Below are 20,161 nucleotides of genomic sequence, written 5' to 3' on the forward strand. Positions count from 1 at the left end.
CCACCTGGTGGCAACATGTAAAACAGCAACCTACCATCTAATTTTGAAGGTTAAGAAGTTGATGGAGCATGAAATTGTAAAACAAACAGAAAGATCAGCGAGCTTTTCTTACTTACTAATCTTTATCCCCAGCAAGAGGCCAGAACACAAAGCTTCAGAAGCACAGAGTCAAAGAAACAATGAGGCTTCCTCTTGAGCACATATCTGTACACTCAGTTGTCCATTTATGAGACACAGCTACTCAAAACAAATCCCGGTTATTAGAACAATCAGTATGACTTGTCAGCATAAAGCAGTGCAGTTCTACAGACTCACAAATTAAAGCCTGAGAAATTATCATTAAGGCATATTAAACATTTCCAGAACAGGTTCAAAAAAAAAAAAAAAAAAAAAGAACTGTTAAAGAAACTATTTTAGTGGACAACCTTAATTTCAGCTAGGTGTATCTAACAATCTGGCAGCTTGCTCTCTCTGCATTTATATCCAATTAGTTTCTGGAGTGCATGTCAGCCACGTGCATCCTAATCCTTCGTAGTACTCAAAATACGTCTCAAATTTGCTGCGAATTCAAACCTCTCTTCAAAAGAAAGATGTTAAGACATATAATTACTTTATTGATTACATCTTATGCTCACACACATACAAACAAAATGAAACCATTCTTTTCATATCAGGCGTTATGAGCATTTTCTTGGACAGACCCAAAAACAACAGTATAATATTGTGATATCATCCCTAGACCAAAAAAAGCCATTATGGCACAAGCAGTAAAGTTCAGGTTTGACAGCAGTCACGCTCCTCTATAGTGTATCACCTCTTCAAAGTACAGTTGCTGTGATAAGAACATAAACGATGTAACAGGACATAATGGGCACTTTACATTTATATTAAGCATTAATGACATTTTGGTTATTTAAAGTCTGTGATGTAATCACACAGTGAAAAATAAATAATGGCTGCTGCAGAAGGTATAGTGGAAGATGCGTGCCTATACTTGTATATTTAAATATCTAAAGTAGGCCCTTTCATGTTTCATACGAATCTCTAAGGAGATTCATATTCAGCTGAATAAGCTCCAGCAGTAAAACCGATGCTTGCAGGAGTGATAATGGAATTTTATCAAAACCCACCTTTTTAAACAGGTCATGTGAAACCTTGAAGTGAGAAAGCAGGCTCATTTGTATTGTGAACAGGTAAGTAAGCTGTGTGAAACGAGATGCTATGGAAACACGGACATCCTCTCTCAGAAGGTACACCTGTTTAAACTCAAACCACCTGATAAGAGCGTGGGTGCGTGAACCTTCCCGGTCATTCTTACAGCTCTGCCGTGAACTGTCCTTTACTCTGGATCACCCTCATGACGGACTGCACCACCTCTGATGTGGTTCCTTGACCCCCGAGATCTGCTGTGTGCAACTGCAAATAAAGAGAAAAAAAAATCATAAATAAGCTACAACAAACAAAAGAACAGGGTGCTAACAGATATGGTCCAAAATCCGTATTAAATTATTTAAGACCTTAACGTATGCTATGAAATCGTAGCACTGTGGATTGCATCTCATGCCGCATACTGTATTTGGATAGACGCTTTGTATTTTCTTTGTGCGTGCAAAGTGTAATCAGTTTCCCACAGTAACTAGTCCGATGCTGCACATGATCGGCAGATCAGGTTTTGGAATTTACTCAAGAAACAATCAGATCCCATAGAGTGTAGAGCTGCACAAGAGCTTTGTGAAAGGAAAAGGGACACAATGCTGCTTTGTGTGAATGTATTGTGATGCCTTCTAGGAAGCATGCCAGAATTGTCACTGCGGCCTTAAATCCTATGTCACGCAACAATGGCCTGTGAGCTTCATGGCAGCGCGATAGGTGAGGAACCCATCAGTGAGGAAGGCTCACCCTGGTTTCGTTCATTGTGGTGAGGACTGCATTCCGGATCAGACTTGCATAATCATTAAGGCTGGAGACACAAAGAAGAAAAAAATTATTTAAAGATAATACAGTCACACCAATACACACACACACACACACACACACAGAGAAAACCAATGAAGAAGAATTTTTATCCGGAAAAGCTTACTTAAGGTGGTCCAGCATCAGGCAGCTAGCTAGCAGCATGGCAGTTGGGTTTGCAATGTTTTTTTCTGCAATACTTTTTCCTGTGTTTCTTGTGGCCTGAAACACCAGACAGACATGACTCATACATTTTCCATCCTTCAAATTTCTGAGAGAACGGTGTCCTACAAACCTATTCAAGCCTCCAACACTCACCGTTTCAAAGACAGCATAGTCACGACCATAATTGGCCCCAGGCACGAGGCCAGGTCCTCCCACCAGCCCTGCGCACACGTTGCTCACCACATTCCCGTACAGATTGGGCATGACCATCACATCAAACTGCTGTGGTTTGGACACGAGCTAAACGACACAAATGGAGTTTAGTAAAACAAATAAAATCAGAAGAAGAACATTCCCTGGATTCCCTAAAATGTCATCATCTGTTACCTGCATTGTGGTATTGTCCACAATCATGCTGTCGAATGTGATGTCTGGATAACCCGAGGCCACTTCTCTGCAGCACTGCAGGAACAAGCCATCACCGAGCTTCCTGTTGAAACAGAAGTGCCACACTCAGCATATCCAGGACTAAGAAACTCACCGTAGTAAACAAAAGGCCAGACGTGTTTGACAGGATACGTTTCCCAAAAGGTAACTTACATGATGTTAGCTTTGTGTACAGCAGTGACCCTGCGGCGACCTCTCTCCCTGGCCAGTTTGAAGGCATAATCAGCAATCCTGATGGAATTATTCCTGGTGATAATCTTTAGACTCTCCACTACCCCGGATACACTCTGGAAGTAGGACAAGAAGACAACAACAAATGAAATACAGTGACATGAGTTTAAACTTTACTAGAAAGATCAATAAGACTGTAGTGGGAATAAAGTGTCGTCTGTAAGACTACGCGTAATACTACATAAAGTAAAACTTCTGTCTACAAGGTAACACTAAACATTCAAAAATGATTAAGTGCAACAAACACAGAACAAAATTAGCAGTAAATAAAAAATAATCATTTTAATTAGTACTAAGTGGTTAATAATGTAACAATACGTTTCTGTACAAATTCTAAAACAGCAGCTATAACTGTATTGTGTAAGCAAACATGGCTCAACAACTACAGTTACTGTGCTCAGAAGTTTATATACATTCATCATAGAGAATAAATGTAACAGAATGATTTCTTTGAACTGTTCTGTTTTCCCAGGGTGGAATGATTGCATAGCATCCATCTTTAATGACTTAAAAAATAAGGATTGGGTGCACAGGTTTTTATTTAGTTTCTCTGATTTACATACGGCCAGAACATAAATATGGGCACAAATATAAACATATACTTACTTAAATCTTTTAATAAGTGGTGCTGAATCTTCTTCAGTGCCTTTTAACTCGACAAGGTCAAGGAGTATCAACTTCTTTTTAGTCATTATGATTGACTACTGGTTCTTTCTCTTTACCAGTGCAAAAATGATTTGTCTGAGAGCACTCATTGGACTGATCAGTACTCTGAAAAAACTCACTGAAGATCTAAGAATGAAAACTGTAAATTTACACAAGGTGTGAAGATCTCTCTGAAGAATTTTAAACAACAGCAGATTCCAGTTCAAACAACTGTGCATGAGTACAAGTTATTCAGAGATGTCATCACTTCCACCAAGATCTGGAGGAAGACCCAAACCGTCACCCACAGGTGAGAGGAAACTGTTCAGGTACAACCACCAAGGCTCAAGCCTAACATGAACCTGAAACAGACAAATAACTAAGGGACAAATAAACAAATAATGGACTATGTTAGAGCCTGAATGTATACCTTTGACCATGTGTGCATTAGAGAAACTGAAATAAATTTGGACTTGTGCACCCAATTCCTTCTTTTTAAGTCATTAAAGATGTATGCTGTATAATCATTCCACCTTGAAAAAAAAAACAAACAACACTTCGAAAGCCCAAAATGACAACATTCACAGTGTAAACCTCTGAGCACAGTGGTAGCTTCATGCACAGCAGGTACACATCCCGGCACACCAATGCCCATTTTAGTCTGCTGTAGATTTGGATCTACAGCAGACTACAGGCTCAGGGGGTTGGGAAGCGTATCTGTAACCGGAAGGTCGCCGGTTCGATCCCCGGGCTCTCTGTCCTGGTCGTTGTGTCCTTGGGCAAGACACTTTACCCTACCGCCTACTGGTGTTGGCCAGAGGGGCCGATGGCGCGATATGGCAGCCTCGCTTCTGTCAGTCTGCCCCAGGGCAGCTGTGGCTACAACCGTAGCTGCCTCCACCAGTGTGTGAATGTGAGAGTGAATGAATAGTGGCATTGTAAAGCGCTTTGGGTGCCTTGAAAAGCGCTATATAAATCCAATCCATTATTATTATTATTATTATTATTATTATTATAATGCAGGATTTTCATGTTTCTTTGCAGCCCAGAAGTCTTATTTAGTTTCAGATAATCGTATTTTATCTGTTGCATTCTGAAGTCAATATTGTCTATATTAAATTCTATCATATGACCAAATCAAAAGATTTTGCACAGTTATTTTGATTTGGAAAATTAATGATGCATAGATGGCACCCAATTCCCTTTTCTAAAAAGAGACAGATAAGAAGTGTTTAAGGGACCATAAACATGTTTTTCAGCAGACAGTAGTATTGATTGTTTTTCCTCTTGCGTCTGACCTCATGCTCCAGACTGCTGTACTCTCCCTCTGTGTTCTCCCTGATGATCACGATGTCAATGTTCTTGTGGCGAGTCTGGACCCCGGGGAGGGACTGACAGTGCATCACATTGGCGTACAGGTCCAAACTCGTGCTGGTAGTCCACACAAAAGACCAAATTACGTAAGAAATGAGAGCTATTTCACACAAAAAAATGACCCTAATCTAGGAAACTAAAGATTTCATCTAAACTTACCGCAGCACATTATTTCTGGATTTGACAGACGCTGGCAGGGTATGTTTGGTTTCTATGTTACCTATTAAAGAGGTAAGCAATTACACAGTTACTTTAGTTCAACTGTCTTATTAAAAATTATACTCTACTTACAGCTATGTTCTGTTTTTCATGCTTTCATACGTTGATCGAAAAAAAAAAAAAAAAAAAGAAGCTGTTTGCTTACCCTTCAGGGCAACTCCATTTCGCCGGATGGCAGTGATGGCATTATTCATGTCATCATCGGTCTCCAAAGCGGAGTTGACATTCACCATCTCAAAATCAACTGGCACACAGGTGAACCTGCAGCACAATGTTCACAAACCACACAATGGATTCAATTCTTATGTGACTGTAGATGACATGTAATCACTCAACAGGACTGAGATTCAATCTAACCAACCTGAAAACTTCTCTGACATGATTGAGAAGCTCTGGACCAATCCCATCACCAGGTATGAGGGTCACAGTGTGCCTGCCTCCATACTTTGCTGGAGGGGGCTAGAAGATTGTTAAATGCCAAAGGATCAACTTCAATAAATAGAGAAAATTGAAGGTTTGGCACCTTTTAAAGACAGATCATCCACTACAGTAAACATATGTTATGAAAAAAAAAGTTTACCTTTCTAAGTCTACAAATAATCTCATGAAAATAAGGTACACAGTGAATTTGATAGTTTTTGGTATCTGGTGTCTGCTTATGTCCACATTACCAATGACATAATAACAAATAGATATGGTGTAGTAATGTTCACTGTGGTGGGTTGACAATATCATGCAATACTTTAATACACAGAAGCAGTAGGAATTCTGAAGTCAAAAGAAAAGAATAATAGTAATAGTAGTAGTAGTATTAATAGCAGTAGGAATTGCTGAAAATGCTGACAATGGACACAGCTTACAAATCACTGGCCAAAAATCAACCAGCACATGTCCAGAGCACCAAGTAAGCATGTTTGAGAGATTATTCTCAGGCAGTTAATAGTGTTTTTAGGTTTGACAAATATTTAAATAGATTTGATGATGTCATTACTGTGTTTATTATTGTGACTCAAGATGGTTAGAAATTCCAGTTGAAATTGATGGTAACAAAATTTCCATGCATCCATGCAACATGATGTTTAAAAACTGTTATATTATTTTGATCGTGCTAGTGTTTTTTTCTATATCATAACCCCGTTATAGAAAATATTCTCGTTTAAGAAATGATGCAGTGAATTGCAGTGAACCGTGTCACGAGTCAGCTACTTACAATGTTTTCTCCCTGTTGTTGAAGGTGAACAGAGGAAAGCAGAAGGACAAGAGTCAGTTTGATGTTTAGAAGAACAGGTTTGGTCCAAATAGTGGCAAACAGAGTAGTGTCATAACCTTCACCCCACAACAAAGTGGAAAAACACATATACACACACACACAATTCCCAAGTTACACTGAAAAAGACAACTTCCAATGCAAAACAGCCCGGAAACTGACAACAATCCCATGTACCGATCTGACTCACTCACAGTAAGCGAGGTCTTATTCCGGTGTCTGATCAAAGTTGTTCCAAATACCTGGAAAATACAAAGTGCAAATGATTTAGAGCGTGTTTTTAAATGGATCCCGTGTACGGATGCCGTAAAACCTGTGACCAACCCACAGATGTGGAAAAGCCCGCTAGCTTTGCTAATCAAATGATGTTAACAGCATGACCTTGTGTTAAAAAAATTATAACGGAGTTTAAATTAGAGCCACGCAACACCATTCACAAGCGAAAGAGCAAGGGCTGCGTGTCTTGTCTTACTTTAGCAGTGTTTCCAAGGCGTCCAACCCAGAAAGGATTCATTATTTTGGACGCGGAGAGTACGGCACTGTGGGCAGCCATCTTGATTTTGCAGCGCTGGTCGCGTGTTTAATAAGAGGAGCAGATGTGCCGATGTGACAGAAAGACTGTTCCTTTTTTTATTTATTTTATTATTTCTTAAGTGTGATGTATATTGTAAGAATTTGAGTAAAAAAAAACAAAACAATAAAAATAATTTTTAGAATCTTGTGTGTGTGTGTATGTGTTTTTCCACTTTGTTGTGGGGTGAAGGTTATGACACTACTCTGTTTGCCACTATTTGGACCAAACCTGTTCTTCTAAACATCAAACTGACTCTTGTCCTTCTGCTTTCCTCTGTTCACCTTCAACAACAGGGAGAAAACATTGTAAGTAGCTGACTCGTGACACGGTTCACTGCAATTCACTGCATCATTTCTTAAACGAGAATATTTTCTATAACGGGGTTATGATATAGAAAAAAACACTAGCACGATCAAAATAATATAACAGTTTTTAAACATCATGTTGCATGGATGCATGGAAATTTTGTTACCATCAATTTCAACTGGAATTTCTAACCATCTTGAGTCACAATAATAAACACAGTAATGACATCATCAAATCTATTTAAATATTTGTCAAACCTAAAAACACTATTAACTGCCTGAGAATAATCTCTCAAACATGCTTACTTGGTGCTCTGGACATGTGCTGGTTGATTTTTGGCCAGTGATTTGTAAGCTGTGTCCATTGTCAGCATTTTCAGCAATTCCTACTGCTATTAATACTACTACTACTATTACTATTATTCTTTTCTTTTGACTTCAGAATTCCTACTGCTTCTGTGTATTAAAGTATTGCATGATATTGTCAACCCACCACAGTGAACATTACTACACCATATCTATTTGTTATTATGTCATTGGTAATGTGGACATAAGCAGACACCAGATACCAAAAACTATCAAATTCACTGTGTACCTTATTTTCATGAGATTATTTGTAGACTTAGAAAGGTAAACTTTTTTTTTCATAACATATGTTTACTGTAGTGGATGATCTGTCTTTAAAAGGTGCCAAACCTTCAATTTTCTCTATTTATTGAAGTTGATCCTTTGGCATTTAACAATCTTCTAGCCCCCTCCAGCAAAGTATGGAGGCAGGCACACTGTGACCCTCATACCTGGTGATGGGATTGGTCCAGAGCTTCTCAATCATGTCAGAGAAGTTTTCAGGTTGGTTAGATTGAATCTCAGTCCTGTTGAGTGATTACATGTCATCTACAGTCACATAAGAATTGAATCCATTGTGTGGTTTGTGAACATTGTGCTGCAGGTTCACCTGTGTGCCAGTTGATTTTGAGATGGTGAATGTCAACTCCGCTTTGGAGACCGATGATGACATGAATAATGCCATCACTGCCATCCGGCGAAATGGAGTTGCCCTGAAGGGTAAGCAAACAGCTTCTTTTTTTTTTTTTTTTTTTCGATCAACGTATGAAAGCATGAAAAACAGAACATAGCTGTAAGTAGAGTATAATTTTTAATAAGACAGTTGAACTAAAGTAACTGTGTAATTGCTTACCTCTTTAATAGGTAACATAGAAACCAAACATACCCTGCCAGCGTCTGTCAAATCCAGAAATAATGTGCTGCGGTAAGTTTAGATGAAATCTTTAGTTTCCTAGATTAGGGTCATTTTTTTGTGTGAAATAGCTCTCATTTCTTACGTAATTTGGTCTTTTGTGTGGACTACCAGCACGAGTTTGGACCTGTACGCCAATGTGATGCACTGTCAGTCCCTCCCCGGGGTCCAGACTCGCCACAAGAACATTGACATCGTGATCATCAGGGAGAACACAGAGGGAGAGTACAGCAGTCTGGAGCATGAGGTCAGACGCAAGAGGAAAAACAATCAATACTACTGTCTGCTGAAAAACATGTTTATGGTCCCTTAAACACTTCTTATCTGTCTCTTTTTAGAAAAGGGAATTGGGTGCCATCTATGCATCATTAATTTTCCAAATCAAAATAACTGTGCAAAATCTTTTGATTTGGTCATATGATAGAATTTAATATAGACAATATTGACTTCAGAATGCAACAGATAAAATACGATTATCTGAAACTAAATAAGACTTCTGGGCTGCAAAGAAACATGAAAATCCTGCTAAATTAATAATAATAATAATAATAATAATGGATTGGATTTATATAGCGCTTTTCAAGGCACCCAAAGCGCTTTACAATGCCACTATTCATTCACTCTCACATTCACACACTGGTGGAGGCAGCTACAGGTTGTAGCCACAGCTGCCCTGGGGCAGACTGACAGAAGCGAGGCTGCCATATCGCGCCATCGGCCCCTCTGGCCAACACCAGTAGGCGGTAGGGTAAAGTGTCTTGCCCAAGGACACAACGACCAGGACAGAGAGCCCGGGGATCGAACCGGCGACCTTCTGGTTACAGATACGCTTCCCAACCCCCTGAGCCTGTAGTCTGCTGTAGATCCAAATCTACAGCAGACTAAAATGGGCATTGGTGTGCCGGGATGTGTACCTGCTGTGCATGAAGCTACCACTGTGCTCAGAGGTTTACACTGTGAATGTTGTCATTTTGGGCTTTCGAAGTGTTGTTTGTTTTTTTTTTCAAGGTGGAATGATTATACAGCATACATCTTTAATGACTTAAAAAGAAGGAATTGGGTGCACAAGTCCAAATTTATTTCAGTTTCTCTAATGCACACATGGTCAAAGGTATACATTCAGGCTCTAACATAGTCCATTATTTGTTTATTTGTCCCTTAGTTATTTGTCTGTTTCAGGTTCATGTTAGGCTTGAGCCTTGGTGGTTGTACCTGAACAGTTTCCTCTCACCTGTGGGTGACGGTTTGGGTCTTCCTCCAGATCTTGGTGGAAGTGATGACATCTCTGAATAACTTGTACTCATGCACAGTTGTTTGAACTGAGGATCCTGGAATCTGCTGTTGTTTAAAATTCTTCAGAGAGATCTTCACACCTTGTGTAAATTTACAGTTTTCATTCTTAGATCTTCAGTGAGTTTTTTCAGAGTACTGATCAGTCCAATGAGTGCTCTTAGACAAATCATTTTTGCACTGGTAAAGAGAAAGAACCAGTAGTCAATCATAATGACTAAAAAGAAGTTGATACTCCTTGACCTTGTCGAGTTAAAAGGCACTGAAGAAGATTCAGCACCACTTATTAAAAGATTTAAGTAAGTATATGTTTATATTTGTGCCCATATTTATGTTCTGGCCGTATGTAAATCAGAGAAACTAAATAAAAACCTGTGCACCCAATCCTTATTTTTTTAAGTCATTAAAGATGGATGCTATGCAATCATTCCACCCTGGGAAAACAGAACAGTTCAAAGAAATCATTCTGTTACATTTATTCTCTATGATGAATGTATATAAACTTCTGAGCACAGTAACTGTAGTTGTTGAGCCATGTTTGCTTACACAATACAGTTATAGCTGCTGTTTTAGAATTTGTACAGAAACGTATTGTTACATTATTAACCACTTAGTACTAATTAAAATGATTATTTTTTATTTACTGCTAATTTTGTTCTGTGTTTGTTGCACTTAATCATTTTTGAATGTTTAGTGTTACCTTGTAGACAGAAGTTTTACTTTATGTAGTATTACGCGTAGTCTTACAGACGACACTTTATTCCCACTACAGTCTTATTGATCTTTCTAGTAAAGTTTAAACTCATGTCACTGTATTTCATTTGTTGTTGTCTTCTTGTCCTACTTCCAGAGTGTATCCGGGGTAGTGGAGAGTCTAAAGATTATCACCAGGAATAATTCCATCAGGATTGCTGATTATGCCTTCAAACTGGCCAGGGAGAGAGGTCGCCGCAGGGTCACTGCTGTACACAAAGCTAACATCATGTAAGTTACCTTTTGGGAAACGTATCCTGTCAAACACGTCTGGCCTTTTGTTTACTACGGTGAGTTTCTTAGTCCTGGATATGCTGAGTGTGGCACTTCTGTTTCAACAGGAAGCTCGGTGATGGCTTGTTCCTGCAGTGCTGCAGAGAAGTGGCCTCGGGTTATCCAGACATCACATTCGACAGCATGATTGTGGACAATACCACAATGCAGGTAACAGATGATGACATTTTAGGGAATCCAGGGAATGTTCTTCTTCTGATTTTATTTGTTTTACTAAACTCCATTTGTGTCGTTTAGCTCGTGTCCAAACCACAGCAGTTTGATGTGATGGTCATGCCCAATCTGTACGGGAATGTGGTGAGCAACGTGTGCGCAGGGCTGGTGGGAGGACCTGGCCTCGTGCCTGGGGCCAATTATGGTCGTGACTATGCTGTCTTTGAAACGGTGAGTGTTGGAGGCTTGAATAGGTTTGTAGGACACCGTTCTCTCAGAAATTTGAAGGATGGAAAATGTATGAGTCATGTCTGTCTGGTGTTTCAGGCCACAAGAAACACAGGAAAAAGTATTGCAGAAAAAAACATTGCAAACCCAACTGCCATGCTGCTAGCTAGCTGCCTGATGCTGGACCACCTTAAGTAAGCTTTTCCGGATAAAAATTCTTCTTCATTGGTTTTCTCTGTGTGTGTGTGTGTGTGTGTGTGTATTGGTGTGACTGTATTATCTTTAAATAATTTTTTTCTTCTTTGTGTCTCCAGCCTTAATGATTATGCAAGTCTGATCCGGAATGCAGTCCTCACCACAATGAACGAAACCAGGGTGAGCCTTCCTCACTGATGGGTTCCTCACCTATCGCGCTGCCATGAAGCTCACAGGCCATTGTTGCGTGACATAGGATTTAAGGCCGCAGTGACAATTCTGGCATGCTTCCTAGAAGGCATCACAATACATTCACACAAAGCAGCATTGTGTCCCTTTTCCTTTCACAAAGCTCTTGTGCAGCTCTACACTCTATGGGATCTGATTGTTTCTTGAGTAAATTCCAAAACCTGATCTGCCGATCATGTGCAGCATCGGACTAGTTACTGTGGGAAACTGATTACACTTTGCACGCACAAAGAAAATACAAAGCGTCTATCCAAATACAGTATGCGGCATGAGATGCAATCCACAGTGCTACGATTTCATAGCATACGTTAAGGTCTTAAATAATTTAATACGGATTTTGGACCATATCTGTTAGCACCCTGTTCTTTTGTTTGTTGTAGCTTATTTATGATTTTTTTTTCTCTTTATTTGCAGTTGCACACAGCAGATCTCGGGGGTCAAGGAACCACATCAGAGGTGGTGCAGTCCGTCATGAGGGTGATCCAGAGTAAAGGACAGTTCACGGCAGAGCTGTAAGAATGACCGGGAAGGTTCACGCACCCACGCTCTTATCAGGTGGTTTGAGTTTAAACAGGTGTACCTTCTGAGAGAGGATGTCCGTGTTTCCATAGCATCTCGTTTCACACAGCTTACTTACCTGTTCACAATACAAATGAGCCTGCTTTCTCACTTCAAGGTTTCACATGACCTGTTTAAAAAGGTGGGTTTTGATAAAATTCCATTATCACTCCTGCAAGCATCGGTTTTACTGCTGGAGCGTATTCAGCTGAATATGAATCTCCTTAGAGATTCGTATGAAACATGAAAGGGCCTACTTTAGATATTTAAATATACAAGTATAGGCACGCATCTTCCACTATACCTTCTGCAGCAGCCATTATTTATTTTTCACTGTGTGATTACATCACAGACTTTAAATAACCAAAATGTCATTAATGCTTAATATAAATGTAAAGTGCCCATTATGTCCTGTTACATCGTTTATGTTCTTATCACAGCAACTGTACTTTGAAGAGGTGATACACTATAGAGGAGCGTGACTGCTGTCAAACCTGAACTTTACTGCTTGTGCCATAATGGCTTTTTTTGGTCTAGGGATGATATCACAATATTATACTGTTGTTTTTGGGTCTGTCCAAGAAAATGCTCATAACGCCTGATATGAAAAGAATGGTTTCATTTTGTTTGTATGTGTGTGAGCATAAGATGTAATCAATAAAGTAATTATATGTCTTAACATCTTTCTTTTGAAGAGAGGTTTGAATTCGCAGCAAATTTGAGACGTATTTTGAGTACTACGAAGGATTAGGATGCACGTGGCTGACATGCACTCCAGAAACTAATTGGATATAAATGCAGAGAGAGCAAGCTGCCAGATTGTTAGATACACCTAGCTGAAATTAAGGTTGTCCACTAAAATAGTTTCTTTAACAGTTCTTTTTTTTTTTTTTTTGTTGAACCTGTTCTGGAAATGTTTAATATGCCTTAATGATAATTTCTCAGGCTTTAATTTGTGAGTCTATAGAACTGCACTGCTTTATGCTGACAAGTCATACTGATTGTTCTAATAACCGGGATTTGTTTTGAGTAGCTGTGTCTCATAAATGGACAACTGAGTGTACAGATATGTGCTCAAGAGGAAGCCTCATTGTTTCTTTGACTCTGTGCTTCTGAAGCTTTGTGTTCTGGCCTCTTGCTGGGGATAAAGATTAGTAAGTAAGAAAAGCTCGCTGATCTTTCTGTTTGTTTTACAATTTCATGCTCCATCAACTTCTTAACCTTCAAAATTAGATGGTAGGTTGCTGTTTTACATGTTGCCACCAGGTGGCAACACAACTTTCTATAGCTGCCACTCAAAAAACTCACAGCTGCTTGGATGTGTGCTTCATTACATACACTGTCTTGACAATATGCAGAACACACAGTGTGCTCTTTGTCTGCATTGCGTAAACACAGTAGGGGAATCATGGATGCAAAAATCTCTGGCAGGAAGATTGTTGGATAAAAATGGGAATATTAAGATAATTCTTGTGCTTTTTTATGTAATTTCTAGGAAGCAGGTTCTTGGGCTTAGACCACGTGTTTCTTAGAAAAATGTGAAGGATTTTGGCTTTACACTGCCTGAAAATGTTAGAAACCAATTTATTATAGTTTCATGTGGTCGAACCAAACCCTTTGCCACTGATTCATCTAGTTATTTAAAATTCTCTGCTCACACAGCTTTGAGAGACACTGTCCGGTCCTGTGAGGCAGCAGATCTAGCACAGCACCGGCCTGCTGCTTACAGAATACAAACAATCGTGGTTTAGCTCACTATCGTCAGCAAGGCCTCCAGTCATAGGCGCACATCCCAGTGTAGTGATAGTAGACAATTTATCATCTGTGCAGTTCTGTGGGAAACTTACAAGCTGTTCTCCCTGTGTGCACATTTGCATACTGAGGAGAAAAATCCTTTGTGATGAGGCACATCCTTTTTTAGATTTACTTGTCACAGGGAATCAAGATGTGTAGTGTGTGTGAAATGTGCTGCATGTAGTTTAACTCCTGCCAGTTGGCTCTTTAAATCTCTTGCTTCGTCTTTATTTTTGTCTGTTCCACGGACACAACTGATGGACAGACCTTTACATGTGCTCCGTTTTACTTGGATTCACTCTTAAATGTTGTACTTTTTGTGCGAGGTTTCCTACCTTGAACTAGTTTCTTTGTTTCTGTTTTTTTGAATGGTCTTGTTCCTCTCAGGGGAACAGGCTTTTTACCTCACTACATCTCCCGTCACTCCTCATCACTGTCGATATACTAGACACTGTCCGTCTTATTACCTCTCCTGAGCTGCTCCTCTCGGCGCCTCCACTGGAGCCAAAGCCATTAAGCAAATGATCTGGTGTTGTGAGGGGTGAGAGAGATGTTGAAATAAACCACCAGACATTTGACCTTTATGGGCTACTATTCAGACCTTGTAGGAACTCTGTATAAAATCTACACTGTAGGTTTTTTTGCTGCAAACGCTGCACGTAAAAGGCTGGTGCAACCATATTACATAAAGTATCATCTTGCCATCAAAATGGTTACTTTTTAATGCCCAGATTTATGGTGATCAGTGTCTGAGGTGCGTGGAATTTAATTTTCAATAATTGGAAAATTCAACACAATCTTTTCTGTGCTGAAACGTTGTCCTTGGTTAGAAATCTACAGATCTCAAAATAGTTTCAGTGAGAACATTCAAATGAAATTATCCACTTCATGGCAACACACCTTAGTTGTTCACACAAAGCATAAAGGTAAAAAACAATATATGCAGTCTTCATTTTAGATGTCACAAAGTATTTGCGGCTCCCAGTGTTTTCTTTTGCGTGGGAACCGGCTCCAAATGGCTCTTTGGGTCCTAAAGGTTGCTGACCCCTGGTTTAGGCTGACGTACAAATATCTCAAAACTCTGCTGGAAATATTTCTGTGTACAACCAGAAGCACATGCAAGGTAAGATTTCAATTAGATTTCAAATCATTTTTCATACTTAACATGTTCCACATGTATGCTTGTGCTTGTTTATTGGTTAAAACATCTGTTTCAGTGTAACTCAAAGTTTTTGTTTTTAAAACTATTTTTTAAAAGTGCCAAATTAACTTGAGGGGCATGGAGTTTCTGGTGCTTTTGAACAGCATAGCTTTGTGCAGAGCAGTGTTACTGTGAAGTGGCTCATGGTAACCTTTGTTGTAATCTAACTCGCATTCAAATCAGTTTTCCTGCTAAGCTAGGAAACGAAATGAGAGTGCACACCATCCATTTCTAGATCGCCGGCCACACTAATGCGAGAAATTTTGCTAATTTGCTAATACAGGCATGTTTAATCTTGATATCATTCACTAAACCTCCTGCTGCTGCCCGGTTAACCAACTTATAATTATCTTCGTCCTCCCCCCTCATTTCCTTTACATCTGTGTTTGAAATCCTTGTTTAATATCTTTCATCCACCTCTCTAAGATGCATGTTAATCTGAAAAGTTTAGTTAAACCATGTGATATGACGTTGGCTCTAAAACATGTGAGCTCATTAGCCTGTGGACTATGATAGTGCCCTAGTTTGCTTCAGATCATTTCCACAGTCCTTAATGTGCCCCCATCACTGTCCACACATATACACAGCTTACACACTGACTTACAGTAATTCTCTGGCATCTTAATTTAACCATATTAATACCTACCTAACGTATCCCATTATCTTACTTAGGTTATCGCTTCCAGAAGCAAAGGTACGCACACAAATATATGTGCAGTCAATGAAACGTTACGTCAGCTCTACTGCGCTTTGCAGTGCAGGTGATCGTAATCATTCATCTTGCCTCGGATCAGCCACTGCTGAGCACAGCTGCATCTAGTCTAGTCTGTTCTCTGTTAATGGGACTTTTTTTCCCCGCTCATCAGCTATGGCTTAGCTACATTAAGCTACGTCAGAGGTCAGCTATTCTCTGTTTCTTTGGCCTGGCTTTTTGTGTGTTTTGGTCGCTCTTGGATTTCTTGTCACAGGGACTTCCACTGTGATTTTTATTAGCCACATCTGTAATCAAAGGAAAATGAAGAATAGGTAGTTGGGGTGATGCCTGCTGGGCAGGAATACAGTTTGATAATCAGGGAGTTTGCTGGTTAATTTCATCTTTTATCTTTCAAAATGAAAGGAGCCAGATAAATCACTAGAGTCGGTCTTATCTTTTTATCAGGAGCTTAAAATTGATATATTCGTTTTGCACAGTTGGTTTTAACACCAGCAGAATGCCACCGAGTGAGCTCATATGACTCTTATCGCTGCAGCTCTGATAAGGTGTTTTCCACTGACTGTGGTTTCTCCTCCTTATCCTATTTAAGCCTACCTGATGAATTTGCATCTGTACAAAGTTTGATGACTCTTTGAGGTCAACATTGTGCTTGAACATAGTTCCCGGAGTTTTGACTGTGGTGGCCACCCTGACTCCCCTTGAAACACAACAGATACTACGCTGAGCTCAAAGTCAAACCATAGTTACTTACAGTATTTGAAGAAAAGCACACATGCTTATGTTATGAAACCGCAGGGCTTTCTAATTTGTAAGCCATAATGCTTTTTGTTTCATCCCCTGGGAGGAAATCAAGGCTCCAGGCATAGCTGTGTCCTAGTGGATGTGCATACCGATATGATCAGTATCTGATTTTATGTATGTGATTATGTGTGCACATCTGCATATGTTTTTATTACCGCTGTAACCTTTGGTCCAGCCAGAGAAAGTAATTCCACCCGTGCTACACTATCTTAGCCCTGTGCACTGCCCTTCTCTCAGTTTTGTGACCTGACCTCAGAGGCACACTGTGGTTACATTTTGCATGAAGAAGTGTCAGCATGGGGCACTTTCTGCATTGTTTCTGAATAGAATCCTGATGTCTTGAGCACTTTTCCTGTACCTCACGCATTGCTTTCCCCACTCCCAGAAACTTGGCAAAACGTGAGCACAGAGAGCCTGGGAGCCATTTCTGCTTGGTTTTATGTTCATAATAAATTTGCTGGCTTATTTTCCTTGCTTTTTAAAAAAAAAAATACATTTTTTTGACAAGATTGATTTGTTGTCTTGTATCAGAGAAAAAAACAGCCAGATGAGGAGCAAGAAAGAGACGAGAAGCAGTAATTGATTGTGTACTGGTGTGCGATTTGTTCCATATGAAACATACATGGCATTCTTGCCAGCGTTTCCTGTTCGCTCACTTTTCTAGTCTCTTTCACTCTGTTGATTACTCTACTAATCTCTGATGCTATTAAATGTTTTACCGTCTGTGCCCTTGCTCAGGGTTCAGGGGGTGTTGCCAGAGTTGCATTATATCAAGGCAAGCATGCTGCATGCTTGACAACCCACATTACACTTCTCTTATGTCATTACAACTCTGCTCCCCTGAAACTGGAGCATCTTGGCACTTTGACAACTCCCCCTCCAGCTCTGTGTTCACCAGCTTATAAAAAGTCTGTTCTCCTGGTTGCCAAAACAAACCCTATTTCCCAGTGACACTCGTGTATTCTACTAAATCTCATGCATGTTCTGCAATTCAGCTTACAGTTCACACAATGACTGTTCTTCCCCCACCTGTTGCCAGATACATGCTATTAAGAATCTAAATATGTCATGCTACCCCTCTAAAACTCCCCAAAATGACAAATTTTCTATCCATTATTCATGTTTTAAAGCAAAGTTCTTTCTGCGATTATCTAGATCATACATCTGTCAAAGGAAGGGCTCATGCTTTTTGCTTGTGCCACTCCCTTTTTCTGTCTTTCATATATTTCACCATTTCTTGATTTATATATGTTTTGACCCCCTCCTTTGCCTTGAATGTCTGCTCTACTCTCTCCACTCAAGCATCTCGAAAGACTTGATGAAAGCAGATTTCTGCAAATCCACCAGAAAACCCAACTTTGATTATATTTCTGCCGTCACTGTGACTTCTCAGTGGGATTCTTGCGTCTTGCTGTTCGTAAATGAAATTTGAAGGGGCCGGCAATGCTGTTCTCTCAAAAAAAACCTCAAATGCGTGGCGTCTGACTGTTCTTACGTTGAGTCAATACAAAGAAGACCTGAATATATATACTGAAAAAAGTGTTTTTTAAGAAGTTAGTTTTCTCTGTCAGGAGTATTGATCCGTGGTTGTAGGAGTGAATTTAGGGAAGATCTGATGCTGGCGAATCGGCTGAAAAGAAGCAGTACAGTCCTAACTAGCACCCAGAACAGATCTGGCCTCAGGAGCAGGCTAATTAGTACCATACTAGATGTGACCTGCTGCGAAACCACATGAGATGAAGTAGATATGAAAACAGTCTAGAATTGACTGCGCTTCCATCAACTCTTTTATCTTGCCACCTCTGAATAGCTCCAGTCAACCCGTCTTTGGGTAAATCCAAAGCGAATGAAGCTGTAAGCGTCTCAGACTTCACAGTTCTAAAGCCTCGTGTTGTTGATAGTTTTTATCACTCAAAGTGTTTCTTAGTTGTTCAAGCAATAATATTGAAATATCTAATAATTCTGCTTTTATTTCTAAATGTTATCCTGTGTTTGAAGGTTTGTTGTGGAACAGCTGGGAGGATCATGAAAGAATGAAGATGGAATAACAGACGAAGTCATGTATCATGACATGCAGCTTGTTTACCCTGTAATAGGTCTGCTATAAACTTGTAGTGTAGTGTTCATTTCCTGAAGAATGATACCCGTTAGGGTGAAGGTTAGACTCTTAGACTACTTTTTTCTCACATTCTCCTGCTGCTGCTTATTTGAAGTTTCTTTCAGCAGGCCTTCAAGCACGCATACCTGCCTGGCCCCTTAATTTGCTCACTTCAAAGATTCCCCCAGCTGTCTTATCCGTGGCTTCCCATCATCCGGTTGTATAATCTTAGAAAAACAATGCGCACAGACCAACTGTTGATGGCCTATATTCTCTACATATGGCTTCATTTTTCAGATTTTTACAGATTATGACCTCATGCTGTAATTTCGGCAAGCTGTTACTTGATAAAACACTCAGCCAAAGGCTTGAGTTCTAGCAGCTTAGTTTGTGTGTGCACCTCAGCTCTTGCACTCGCTCCAGCAATGCAAAGTCACGCTGTGTCCGCGTGGTGCTCAGTGTGAGGCGTTCTGGCTCATTTCAGCTCGTACAAGAAAGCAAACACTTCTGCGCTTTGTGAACCTGCCAAAATGAAATTATTAACCATTAAACGATTACATCAAATCACGGAAAGAATCTTCTGACGAGCTATGTGTTTATGTAACTCCCCCGAATGTTTTTTTTTTTTTAAGATTGCCTCTAATAAAAATCTGGTTTTTACTATTGCTCACAAGACTATATGTTGTTTTTCTGGGCTTGAAGACATGTCGTCATGCTCAAAAACCAGTGTACCGATGAAAGTCTCAGAAATATGGTGTTTTGCAGTGTTATCCATAAAACCCCCCCAAAAACAAATCTTTTGGGACTAACGAGTCAGAGTTGGTGTTGCAAAAAAGGTCTAACTGTCCACGTGTACCTGTTTCATTTCAGCTCGGTGCTGCTGCTCTCAGTGTTTCACGGTGTGTGGGTCTTTGCTCCTGCTCTGCTCTGCTCCACTCAATTGTGCTGACACTTCCTCCTGTAGAAAGAGGGAGAGTGGGTCTTGCAGGTCAGGTGCACAGTGACCATTGCAAGCAAGTGGCACAGGATTTAATTTTTATAGTGTTGAGTGACAGTCAATGGTAGCAAGTCGGGGCAATCAGGTTGCCTATGCACTGGCACCTTTCAGTCCCTGTCAGCTCTTCCCATCACCATCTCATGTTCCACTGAAATATAATACAGAAATCAGCTCTAGTCCCTGCACAGCAGACTCACAAAGACTGCACACTAAATATATTGCTTTCGTATACCTTTGCGTCCTTGTTCACACTCGTTAACCACTATGCATGCCCACAAATGTGTAATTTAAAATCTATGATGTTATTTTGACATAGGACTACACATCAGGATGTATTTAATCTTAAAGTATTTGTAGCGTTATGTCCAAATAAACAGAAACAACTTTTTGGGATTTC

The 20,161-nt window shown here is 39.9% G+C and overlaps 2 protein-coding genes across 3 annotated transcripts; one reads left to right on the top strand and one right to left on the bottom strand.

Moving 5' to 3' along the window:
* Positions 1–593: 593 nt before the first annotated feature.
* On the bottom strand, positions 594–6,906 carry LOC102304817 (isocitrate dehydrogenase (NAD(+)) 3 non-catalytic subunit gamma). 2 transcript variants are annotated; one of them, XM_042227912.1, is made up of 13 exons: positions 6,774–6,906; positions 6,496–6,543; positions 6,245–6,256; positions 5,396–5,493; positions 5,180–5,295; positions 4,975–5,035; positions 4,740–4,872; positions 2,719–2,852; positions 2,506–2,608; positions 2,272–2,418; positions 2,081–2,175; positions 1,900–1,960; positions 594–1,416 (listed from the first exon to the last, which is right to left on the bottom strand). In XM_042227912.1, the coding sequence occupies exons 1-13, from the start codon at positions 6,852–6,854 to the stop codon at positions 1,315–1,317; spliced, it is 1,191 nt and encodes a 396-aa protein (XP_042083846.1). In that variant the 5' UTR covers positions 6,855–6,906; the 3' UTR covers positions 594–1,314. The 2 variants fall into 2 exon arrangements, with proteins under 2 accessions (XP_042083846.1, XP_042083853.1); XM_042227919.1 differs by lacking the exon at positions 6,245–6,256.
* A 119-nt stretch (positions 6,907–7,025) lies between these two features.
* LOC121815747 (isocitrate dehydrogenase [NAD] subunit gamma, mitochondrial-like) lies at positions 7,026–12,837 on the top strand. Its single transcript, XM_042227909.1, has 11 exons — positions 7,026–7,180; positions 7,932–8,029; positions 8,130–8,245; positions 8,390–8,450; positions 8,553–8,685; positions 10,579–10,712; positions 10,823–10,925; positions 11,013–11,159; positions 11,256–11,350; positions 11,471–11,531; positions 12,015–12,837. The coding sequence occupies exons 1-11, from the start codon at positions 7,034–7,036 to the stop codon at positions 12,114–12,116; spliced, it is 1,197 nt and encodes a 398-aa protein (XP_042083843.1). The 5' UTR covers positions 7,026–7,033; the 3' UTR covers positions 12,117–12,837.
* Positions 12,838–20,161: the final 7,324 nt, after the last annotated feature.

The sequence above is a fragment of the Haplochromis burtoni genome, unplaced genomic scaffold (assembly GCF_018398535.1).
Source record: "Haplochromis burtoni strain Fernald_Lab_line unplaced genomic scaffold, NCSU_Asbu1 Contig_9, whole genome shotgun sequence".
Lineage (NCBI taxonomy): Eukaryota > Metazoa > Chordata > Actinopteri > Cichliformes > Cichlidae > Haplochromis > Haplochromis burtoni.